Source organism: Delphinus delphis, chromosome 1 (assembly GCF_949987515.2).
Source record: "Delphinus delphis chromosome 1, mDelDel1.2, whole genome shotgun sequence".
NCBI classification, from domain to species: Eukaryota; Metazoa; Chordata; class Mammalia; order Artiodactyla; family Delphinidae; genus Delphinus; species Delphinus delphis.
In genome coordinates this window covers 134,060,805-134,073,397 of record NC_082683.1, presented here as the reverse complement: position 1 = coordinate 134,073,397, position 12,593 = coordinate 134,060,805, and the positions used below count along the sequence as shown (strand labels likewise).

Sequence of the window (12,593 nt, the reverse complement as noted above, 5' to 3'; positions counted from 1 at the left end):
GTTAACTAGGATGTACACAGGCTCAGTGGTGAGAGGGGCTAAAAGGCCACTGTAGCTAGAGCAGAAAAAGGTGGAAAAGGTATAAGATAAGGTTGGAGTGGGTAAGAAGAGGCAAAACTTTGAAGAGATTTGTAGATGATATTAGGATAGTTTGTCTTTACCCTCAGAGTGACAGGAAGCCACTGAAGCATTATAAGCAGAGGAATCCGATGAGCAGATTTACATGTTGAAAGATTACCTTGGTTATTGGGTAGAGAAAGTTTAGAAGGGTCTGGGTGGATGTGGACAGATCAGGTAAGAGGGCACTGCAGTAATTCAGCTGAGTTACAATGGTGTCTTGGATTGGGGTGTTGAGAGTAGAGAGAGAATAGATAAATAAGATACTTAGGTTAAAAAAAAAATCAGTGGGGTTGGTGTTAAATGAGATCAGGAAGTGGGGTCGAGGGAATTTTTAAGGTTCACTTCTATGAAGTTTACAAAGCACTGTTAGATGTCCCAGGGAAATAAAAATTTCCCATTGACTTGAAGTTTATGTCCTTACGTAATAGTCACTGTCTAGATCTTCAATGTCAAACCCCTCTCCACAAATGACTATCAAGCACAAGCACTTGCAATGTGGCAACTCCACATAAAGATGTGCTGTAATTATACAATATACACTGAATTTCAAAGTCTTAGTACAGAAAAAAGAGAGTACAACATCTCAATAATTTTTATACTGATTACAAGTTGAAATGATAATTATTTTGGATGCAGTAGGTTAAATACAATTATTAAAATTAATTTTACTTGTTTCTTTTTAATTTGTAATGTGGCTACTAGAAAATATAAAGTTATAGAAATGGTTCACATTATATTTCTACTGGATGGTACTAATGTTGTATGAAACAGAAATATAGTAATTGCAGTTTATTCAAAAGGAAAAAAATAGGGGCTTCCCTAGTGGCACAGTGGTTGAGAGTCCGCCTGCCGATGCAGGGGACACGCGTTCGTGCCATGGTCCGGGAAGATCCCACATGCCGTGGAGTGGCTGGGCCCGTGAGCCATGGCCGCTGAGCCTGCGTGTCCGGAGCCTGTGCTCCGCAACGGGAGAGGCCACAACAGTGAGAGGCCCGCGTACCGCAAAAAAAAAAGGAAAAAAATATGTCTAAGGAGAAGATGGCTGAACTTCAGGGCAAAAAAATGTAATTTTTATAAAGAATTTAGTTTGCTTTGTTTTGTTCGGGGATGTGAGGAAATGAATATTTCAGTTACTATCATTTAAATACAAAAGCCATTTTCTGTTTGTGCCTTATTTATAGACTAGATGGTTTCTCTTCCTCTGTTGCTAAACTAATGGTTCTATTGAGGGTGTCCTCCATGGTAAGCAAGGAAAGTTAGAAAAACACAGAGTTGTGGAAATGACAAAGACTCAGAGATCATTCAGGCCCATCCTTTCATTTTGTTAAGTGACAGACTTGAGATACTCAGACATTAAGTAACTTACCTGAAAAACACAGGACTAATACTGTCTATACTACTGAAGATACAGATGTTTTCTGTAACATCTATGTTATAGTTGACTTGAAAATACTGCAACAAATACACTATATTTTGTTCCCAGAAGAACTAAAAAAATACCTTATGGTACTGAATATGTCGGTATTATCAATGCCTTAGTTTTGAGATACAGAATCATATTAATATTCTTACCTGATAAGAGTGGGAAAAGCATCAGTTTTTAGAGTCTGAAAGCCAGTTCCAACACTTAGCTGTGTATCGGGGACAAATGTCATTCTGTTTTCTCATCAGTAAAATAGATACTTCAGTAAAATGATGAAGCCAAATCAACCAAAATGATTCAAACAGTACTATCTATGACTCAACAGTGTATAGCTATGAATGCCACATGAGTTTTTGAGGCTGAGTAATATACAGAGAAGTTACATCAAAAGCTTTAAACATTTAAAAATTAACATACAGTGTAATTTGTCACTTCTGAAACTTCTTAATTGGGGATACTATAATTCACCATCTTGTATATTTTAAAGGAAAATTCTTAAAACTACTCACATCTGGCTGAATGGCTTTAAATACTGGAACATCCATTAGCGTTATCTGACCCTGATATAAAAAGTAAAAAAATTACAATTTCTTGGCATTCCATAATGTGACATATATTTGCAATTAAAATTATATTCTGTACTAAAACATATTGAGTACTCAAATCTTTACCAGAAAGAAATCCCAGTTTTATAAGGGCTTAAGAAAATGAAAATTTAGCCCTTATATCATTAAATATAATTATTTCTAATTATCTCATGCCTATTCATATTGTTTTGTGAGATAAATAAGGTAAAGCTACAAAATAAACAAAACTAATTTTAAACATTTGAACATGGTCATACATTAAATCCAAATAAAAAAAAAAACCTTGGATCTACTGGTTCATAGAGCAGTGTTGTTGTTGTGACTATTAAATCATATCTACTCAAACAGTAATATAAAATATGACATTAATGAAAAGGTATTCTTCCCAATTTATAAGAAGTAACTGACTCTACACTAGTGGCAACTCATATTGAAGGACTTCACAGGGACCTATCTCAACTGTGGCTATAGATGTAAAACAAAATCTAGCAATATACCAAGGAATAATATGCTATGGCCAAACACAGTTTACTCCTGGAATGCAAGAGTGATGCAATATCAGGAAATCAATATATTCTGCTAACAAGTTAAAGGAAAAAGCACAAATAAATGAACACTTACATCAGTTAAGAATTAAAAGTTTTTCTAGGTATCCTTCATGATACTGCAATAATGCCTTCAATTTTAATTTTTTAATTTAGGAAAAAGTAAAAATTCTTCTTACATATGTCAATAAAGTACAGTTAGCTTGGGGAGGTGGTATTGGTAGGGACAAAAGCAATTACCATGAAGGTAAATACTTATTATTACTTACCAAGTTGATAGTGTAACTTACGAAGCTGCTCTAAAAATATCAATGGATTTTCTTACCTTCTCCTGTTCATTCCTCTGCTTGCTCCATTGTTGTGCTACTCTCCCCATTGATTCCCACATCCAGTTTTTTTAAAAAAATCTCCTCTGTTGGGCCTACAAATTCTAACTGAATAGCACCAATATGTAAATTATGTGCAAAAACTGGAGAACAAGAGGTGGGAGGCTTACCGCATATTCTTCTGGTGTAACCTTAAGGACATCAAATACCACAGCATCAAAGCTTTTCTTCAATTCAGAACCTTTGTCACTCAATGACTCAGAACTGCTACTTTTCTGTTAAATTGGAAAAAAAAATGCAGCCATTTAAAAACTGTCTTTCAGTTAAGTGTCATGGAAACTAGACCGGCCTTAAAACTGAGGAAGCTAAAAGTGAGTTAACAAATGCTGTAGAAAAGTTGGGCAGAACACACTGCTTCCTTGGAAGAGCACTAGGAAAAGGGTCGGGCAACTTGAAATCTAACCTCAACTTTAGGTTTTTAGGTTCTCGAGTAAGTTTTCCTGTCTGTTTCCTCACCCTGACATCCTATCATTTCCAAAAGAAATAAAAGATATTATCAATAACAAGTTCAATGATTTTCAAATGGGGTAAAAGAAGTTAGGGGAGAAGGACACACCCATCTATAATTTTTAAAACTAATTTTTATTAAGAAAAAGACAAATTATTTTCCTAACATAAACCACAGGAAAACATTCAGAACTCCATTAACTAAATAACCCAGTCTAGTTTGTTAAGTGAATGTCTGTCTGTGATAGTACAATTGATACTCTTCTTTTTATTATAGTACAGATTTAAGCATTTTCTGCTTTAATTTTGAATTTGCTGTTGCTATATGCAGAACAAAAGGCGGCTTTTGGCCCTGAAAATCTTATTTCTGTTAAATTTCCACTTCATCTGTACTACAAAATAAAAGTGTTATTTTGCAATCAGTTTTGGCTGAAACCAGAGTATCATCCCTGCAAGAACATTTAGATCACTCTCTGTGAAACGGTGGTAGGATATCAGGCTACAGTCAGTGGCAGAAAAAACGAACCAAAGTTTCGTTTACAGAGGTATAATATTATGTATGTCAACCTATCAGTTATTATACATCAATTTTGAGCACCTGTCATTATGCTTCATTTTTACTTCCCTTGCAGTAGCAACTAAATATCAAAATCATTACAAAGGAAGGGATCTGTCATTAATTTTGGAAAATTCTCAACCATTATTACTTCAAATATTTCTTCTGCTCCTTTCTCTTTCTCCTCCTTCTGGCAGCCCTATTACGTACATGCTACACCTTTTGTCATTGCCCCGCAGTTCCTGAATACTCAGTTCCATTTTCCTCATTCTATTTTTTCTTTGCACTTCAGCTTGGGACGATACTATTAACATGTCTTCAGGTTCACTGATTCTTTCCTTAGCTGTCTACTGGTCACCAGTCTACTGGTGAGCCAATCAAAGTCACTCGCCATTTCTGGAACGACGTTTTCGATTTCTAGCATCTCCTTTTGACTCTTAGAATTTCAATATCCCTGCTTCTACTATCCATCTATTCTTGCATGTTGGTCAGTTTTTTCCATGAGAGCTATTAGCATTATTAATCATGGTTATTTTAATTCCCAGTCCGTTAATTCCAAAATCTTTGCCATATCTGAGTCTGGCTGTGCTGCTTGCTCTCGCTCTTCAGCCTATGTTTTTTTGTTACTTTTAGCATGCCTTAAAATTTGCTGAAAGCCAGACATGATTTAGTGGGTAACAGAAACTGAGGCAAATAGGCCTTTAGTGTAAGGGTTTACGTTTATTTGTATAGGAGTGATGCTGCTTACTATTTGTTGTGGTTAGAGGTGCCTTCACTTTCCTCTAGTGTCCCTGTTTTGGTCTCTGGGTTTTTCTAGAAACTCCTCCTTAGATAAGAGTCTGTGCCTTGCAGTTCTTTCAGCTGTGATCCTTTACTATTATACAGGAGCCCTGTTGATGTGGTGGTAAGGTGTGGGAAGAGGAGAAGTGTTCCATTGCCCTACAATCAGGTACTTTAGTGAGCCTGTGCCCTTCCTTGGGCTGTGACCTTAGGTGCTTCTCAGTACCCCGGACTCCCCTTAGAAAGTAAGACAGGAAGGCTAGAGGGCCCAGAGTTGGGTATTTCTCTTTCCACAAGTAGGTTAGGCTCTGGTAAAGCAGTCTCCCCTGAGGTCAGGTGGGGAATACAATGTGCTGGGCATATTTTAGGATGATTACTTCCCCCTAGTATATTTCAAAATGGTTACTTTCCCCTCCCTCTGCTGGAAACAGGAGGGATTTTTCTCTGAACCTCACTGTGAGAACTTGGTGGGGCTCCTGGAGGTAAAACTCACAGAAGTGGGGAGGGAGACCTAAAACCTAGCCCCCAGGAGTTCTTAACTCTCAAGCTAGTCCACACACTGCCTCCAGCAGTTTGTCAATTACAGTAAGCTCTCCTACCCTTTCCTGGCTCCAGGGAATTCTGTTCTTGGTAAACAGTGATTCTCTGTATTTGCCTCTTTCTCCAGTTTTCAGGGCATCACTGTCAATTTGCTCTGTGACATCAGTTCTCTGATAGAGCTAAGACGAGTTATTGGTTTTCAGTTTGTTCAGCTTTTATCAAGCTGTGAGGACAGGAGTAATGAATTCCAAGCTCTTTACGTGTCTGAGCAGAAGTCCAAAGTCTCATAAATGGATTTCATACATAGTATCTTATTTCATGTGCTTAACCTCTGTAACTAAGACTAGCTTACAGTATGTTGACAAAGTTACTTTATATTCCAAGACAAATATAGAAATTTATTCATGTTAAGCATTCAAATAGACATCAGTTAAGCAGTATATACTAATCCAATAACTACCAAATAATAAATATATTGTCAAGTAAATACATTCATTTTAAACATAATTTGGTAATTTTCTCCAAGTTTCTAACTCATTCAAGACAGGTGAGCAAATCATAATGGCAATCTTATTGCTTATCAAAGTCAGTAATCATTTTCCTCTTTTCCTTCTTACAAGCCATTAGTAGAGGCTTTAAAAATTATGAGTGATGTGCTTCTATCTGCTTTCCCACTACCAATAAATAAGCTGGTAACGACAAGATGCTAAGCAGTACTGAGACATAATGTGCATAGTAGTAATTCTTTATTCACAACAAGACTAAAAAACTACTGACACTTCTAAATGTCTGAAAAAAGTTTGCCACCACTCTACTGACCAGAAGCTTAAACAAAGGTTAAGTCTAGAAGGCAGAGACAGGAGGAGTCAATCACCCATCAAATACCTTAAGTACTTGTGAGGTTTTCACATTTGTGAAGTTTGCATTTTGATATGTTAACACATCTTTATTTTAAGAGAAGGTAGAAAAACATATATTTTTAATTTTATCTTCTTGCCACAGCAGGAGGACAATTTAAAAGGCAGACTCCCCCCCCCCACCCCGCCCCTTACTTCTCATGTACTAAATTATATTACTCTGAGGTCTGATGTAATTCATCCACTTTCAGACAGGTCAACACAATTTTTTATATGAGTGAAATGATCTATTTTATTTAACAAACAATTGTGTACTGTAATACTAGCTCATATGTTTCAGGATACATAGTCATAAATATACTATATACATATACACACATACATTTAACATAGTCAAGAAATATGGTCATAAAAATACCATGTAAATATACATATATTACAGACATATTTACAAACATATATAATCCCTGTCTCAAGTAGGAAGAAAAGCTATGTATAAATTTATGGAAAAATTATTTAAAATGGTTTTTTTAAGTGATAGTTTCAAAAATCAGAAAGCTCCTATCTGTTCAGGGAATCAGGAGAAAACTTCCCTAATTTTTTGAAATAGAAAAGGCTAAGGGTTTATACAAACATCAACAAGATGTAGTATTCTTTCATTAGAATGTAAATTTCACATAAAGAATTAGTAGCAGTTAAATCCATTAGAAAGAAAATTTAGGCTCATTTTGATGGAAGTCTTAAATGCAGGGCTGAATGTGTATTTAGTTAATATTTAGTTAGTAGGTAATGAGGAACCATGGACAGTTTGAGAATAAAATAAAGTGTAACAGCTATTTTAAGAATATTAAAATTGAATTACAGTCAAATGTACCAAAAATAGCAGGGAATAGAAGTGCAAGATCAAAATAAAAGGCCACTATAACATTCTAGACAAGAAATAATAAATGACCAAACTAAGATGGTACTAGTAGAAATAAGGAGTAAAGGACTAGATCTCAGAGATAAGGTGTGGTGGACAGGCTCTAAGCCGGCTGCCAGGCATCTCTATCTCTTGGTGGTCACCCCGCTGTGTAATCCTCTCCACTTGAGTGTGGGCAGGATGAGATGTCACTAGATGATTACATTACAGAGGATTCTAACTTCTATTTTGTTAGCGGACTCTCCCTGCTGTGATGTGAAAATGGCTGTGGTGGGCAAGGGGAAGCAGGTTAATGCCAAATCTACAGATCTGAACTCTGATGCTAAGGAAACGGTGCTGCTACTAACAAAAGTCAGAGAAAGAGGGTGGCCTATTTTCTTTACAGGTAGTGCAGCAGAATAGAAACAAAGTAACCTGATTTTGTTCATACTGTAAGTAAAAAGTCCATCCATCAGAAATGCTTAATAAAATTCATAAGGGAAGCCAGAGCTAGAGTTAAAAATACAGAAATCATACTCCAATAAAGATGTTAAAAAATACAGAAATCATCTAATAAGAAAAATAATTGAAACTACTGACTTAGAATAGAATATTTTCAATGACAGCAAGGCCTAAGTAATTTGGCTTGGGCAAAATGAAGTTATCAAGGAACTCTGAGGTCAAGGCGTTAAAGTGTCATAAACATTTATTCTCATCCTCTATGGTAAGAGTAAAATTAAGGAGAAATATAGAAGCTAAATACAAAAGTTATTAAGGAAAGCAGGCCAAGTACCCTAGATTTACAGACAAAGCAAAAAAAAAAAAGGGGGGGGGGTAGGTGAGCACCTAGTTCAGTCTTTATCTCCATCTTTAACACTCTGAGCTACATCACCGGAGTAGCTTTCAACATTCCAGCCTAATAGGTCTTTGATCTCCTTCAACAGGCTTGGAATCAAGGGATCTGACAGTGTCAATATTATGTCATTCTTTGCCCTATTTGTACTGTTGCCCTCAAGGTTCATAAAATGTAAAAACACTTTGAAAAGAAATTCTATGCATTCTTTAAAACTAAACCCAAGAAAGGGTTTTAAGTAATCATGATTTGTCAAGTATATGAAGTAGGTAGGGATGAACTCCTAAAACGTACAATGAACACATGGATGGTACAATGAAAATAGTTTTTTGAAAACTGAAAAATCCGTAACGCTTTTTCTCAAGCTCTGATTTACATCTGTGACCAATCATAATGCTTAAAAAATCAGAATGCCAGGTAAGAAATTTTACAACTAAACTTTTTAAATGTCTTACCTCAGAAGCAGTAGCAGCAATATTAACACTGCTTGCCTGCCCGTTCATTAGGTCCATGCTTCCCACAACATCAGTCCCTGACGCTAGTTAACAGCAACAGAAGACTGATTGCTTCACGTCCAAGGCCACAAATACATTATTATTCCTGTAAAAAATAAATAGAAAACTTTAACTGTGTGTCTTATTGGAAGTTTAAGAAAAGAAACCCATGCCTGTCACCATGCCAAGAAATAAAATACTTCAAATTTACTAAACTTTATTTTTCACTTCAGTTAAATCACTAAATCTGGTTTGAGGACAATCCTATTATGCTATTTTCAAATGATCAGAAACACCAAATGGCCAGTGGTCAACACATGTTGCTGTTATATTCTTTATCAGCAAAGCAAAGGTATAATTTTTCATTTATTGTGAGAAAAATTCAAAATCTTTTTAGTCTTAAGAAAGTGAAAAGTGTAAAAAACATGTGGCAAAGTAATATATGGTCTAATGAAATAAATTTTACAGATCTGAATGACATCCCTAACTCAACCATACTGAATAAGTTTAGCAGTGTTGATAATGTAGTTTACAAAGATATCATGAATAATTAAAAATAAATTATTATGGAGCATGTTATAAAAATACCACAGTACATGATATATTTATTTGTATAGGGCTTTAAAGTTTACTGAGTATCTTTACTCCATTATCTCACTGATCTTCACAACTACCAATAAGACTAAGGAAGATATCATGATACTCATATAACACAAACATAGCCTCTAAGGACACAGGCTGGTAAATGACGGGTCAAGAATAAAATTCAAGTCATCTAAAATTCTAGTCAAATATTCTTTCCACACCACCATAGTTTTTCCACTTTACTGGAAGTCAGAATGTTTACTTGCGAGTCTAATCCCTTTCCACAAAAAACTTGCTGTATATCACTGTGTTGGTAACTTCACCTATCTAGGAGGGAATTTCTTCCTCTCTGTAAAATGACACAAATAAACAGAGTAAGGTCCCTTTCCAACTTTAAATTTCAATGATATCTTTCATAAGAGAAATGGTTAATTGTCTATAAATTAGGTATTTAAAACTATATCTACTTTTTTATTGAAGTGTAATTGACTTACATTATTATATTAGTTTGAGGTGTATAACATAGGGATTTGATATTTTTACACATTACAAAATGACTACCACAATAATCTAGTTACCATCTGTCACCATACAGAGTTATTAACAATACTACTGACTATATTCCTTATGCTGTGCATTACAAAATTGTACCCACTTTAAAAACTTAGTTTGAAATATCAATAATAATTCTCTTGAAATGCTAAGTTTCCTCTCTCTGGAGAAGCAATATAGGACAGTGATTTAGAAGCACAAACTCTAGAAAAAAACTGCTTAAGTTTGAACCCAGGAAACTGTTTGCCTTTTCTGTGTTCAATTTCCTTACCTATAGAACAGAGATAGCAATAAGTACCCACTTCATAGAGTTGTGGTGAGGAGAAATTAATATATTCAAAGCACCTAAAACAGTGCTGACACATGGTAAGAGTGCTATTATAATGACACACACTTTGTCTACTATCTAATGAATCCACACAAGGCTTAAATTCAAGGGAGTCTTCTAATTAAAGACGACAAAAACCTTAGAAGTATACCTCTCACAAAACACATGTTGGTGGGCATCAGCAAAATCCTGACTGCAGAAATAATGAATGAGAATGCCTAAAATATGTTTCCTAGATGTAGCAAAACATGTTGCTGGTTTTCAAATGCTTAAAAAGTATTACTAATGATAGCAGCCTTCAGTCACATCTTCAATTTATCTTCATTTCTTCAGATATACCCTGAGTACCTGCTAAGAGCAAAACATCGTGCTAGAATTTTTAAAATGAGAAATACATTAGAAATAATGATTTTTAAAAAAAAATTTAGAAAACCAATATGAAAATGAATAGAGCATAGAAATACTCTAATTTCCTTCAATCTACAGTATTTATTTTATAAACATCATTTATTCTTATTAAGAATCTTACTAAGAATCATTTATATTTATAGTACTATACAAAATGAACTCGATAATCCAAATTCTCTCTGAAGGCAACACTCAATTTGCAATGAAATGTCTTCAAATAATTTCATTTCATTCCACATGCTATGCCTGATTAATTTAGATATGAATTCATAAATCAACAGTGCCCCCTAGTGTTAAGAAAAATTAATCAAATCGTTAAAAAAAATGTATCCTTAGTCTAAAACTTATATATCAGATATATAAATTTTATGGTTAATATCTACTGAAAAAGAGGTAATACACCAGGAAAAAACATTAATACATTTGTAAACTATTAACAGTAAAGAACAGTTTTCTCTGCCTGCTTTTAATCAAAATGTCATTTAAATATCCTATGAAAATTGTCATATTAAAACCCATTACATGAAAAAAAAAGTATAGCAAAGCATACCTCAACAAAAATCTTATTCATAATTACTTACAAATGTACTACATGTCAGTATTTAATACTGTTTAAGTACAGCAAAGCCTCATACGATACCATAAAAACACTGCAAGTCCTAAGAGACAGGCATGGGTTTATATTTTTATAATATGTGCCCCAAGACGTTTCTGTGCTTTGCACACAAAAAAGTTCAAATTAGATAAGTCAAATATATGCCTTAATATTATTTACTTTTCCTAGCGCTATGTATAAACAGCACAATCATTCATAATAAACACGAACATCACAGCAGCTCTTTTCTTAATGAAATTTATTATTTCCTATTCTCTTCTGAAACTTCTAAGGACATTTAATCTGTCCTTTAAAAGGGTTTAAATACCAAAACAGGCATAGTACTTCAATATAATCCCCAAATAGGAAATCTGAAATGTGTAGATTTACCTCCCCTGCTTGAGGTCATAAACTAGATTATTTAAACTGCAGGCACAATCATTCAGTCTCCTAACTCCTCACTTTCTCAATGGCATCCCCACAAAGAAACCAATGCTTTTTTAAAACAGTAAACAAGAGGGTAAAGTTAAAGTGACAACTTCTCACTAATGTAATCTCATTTCATAGTACCAGTTCTTTTCTAAAATAATTTATGCTATCATCATTAAGAATATCATGCTAGGGATTCCCTGATGGCTCAGTGGTTGTGAGTCCGCCTGCCGATGCAAGGGACACGGGTTCGTGCCCCGGTCCGGGAGGATCCCACACGCCGCGGAGCGGCTGGGCACGTGAGCCATGGCCGCTGAGCCTGCACGTCCGGAGCCTGTGCTCCGCAACGGGAGAGGCCACAGCAGCGTACCGCAAAAAAAAGAAAGAAAGAAAGAAAGAATATTATGCTAAAGACATTTAATAGTTTTATAAAACATGCTCTAGAAGAGCTAAGCAACTATAAGGAAAAAGGTAGTGAAATGTAATTAATTACTGCAATTTCTTTGGAAACATTCAGATAGTACAGAATTGATATGCTTACACATGGCTTAAAATCTCAGTACCAGAAATTCATCTTACTATAACTCTGGAGGGGACTTCCCTAGTGGTCCAGTGGGTAAGACTCCACAGCTCCCAATGCAGGGGCACGGGTTCAATCCCTGGTCAGGGAACTAGATCCCTCATGCATGCTGCAACTAAGAGTTCACATGCCACAACTAAGGAGCCCGCCTGCCACAACTAAAGACCCAGAGCAACCAAATAAATAAATAAATAGTAAACTGCCAAAGCTGGGACACTTGAAACTTAAAAAAAAAAACTCGGCAGAAAAAGAAAAAACTACATAGATAAAGGTTATTTAAATCAAGCACTATTTACAATAGTGAAAACCAGAAGTGACTTTCATGCCTTTGTATATAACCACATTAAAAAATTCAAATAGACAATTATAAGAAAAAAAACATAAGTGACAATTTCAACAAAAGAAACTGAACCTTCTTACTGTAAACTTACAAATTTCATGAGAAAAAAAAAGTAACAGGGTAAAGTTAAAACAACATAATTGCAACTCAATATTTAAAAGTTGTTATAGTGCTTGGCTCTCCTTTAAAATTTATTTTAAAATAAATGTTAAAGACATTTTATATGACACTCATGGAAGGTCCAAAGATTTAAATGTCTGTATATCATAGCACTTGCAGCATTTCTG

At 35.0% G+C, this 12,593-nt stretch overlaps 1 protein-coding gene across 2 annotated transcripts in view; it reads right to left on the bottom strand.

The window, feature by feature from the left end:
* RALGPS2 (Ral GEF with PH domain and SH3 binding motif 2) overlaps positions 1-12,593 on the bottom strand; it is a 163,836-nt gene that overhangs the window by 114,760 nt on the left and 36,483 nt on the right. For both annotated transcript variants that reach the window (XM_060034574.1, XM_060034565.1), the window contains exons 2-4: positions 8,451-8,595; positions 3,172-3,276; positions 2,053-2,103 (exon numbers count right to left, since the gene is read on the bottom strand). In XM_060034574.1, the coding sequence (XP_059890557.1) occupies positions 2,053-2,103; positions 3,172-3,276; positions 8,451-8,507 (213 nt within the window). In that variant the 5' untranslated portion in view covers positions 8,508-8,595. The remainder of the gene's footprint in view (positions 1-2,052; positions 2,104-3,171; positions 3,277-8,450; positions 8,596-12,593) is intronic.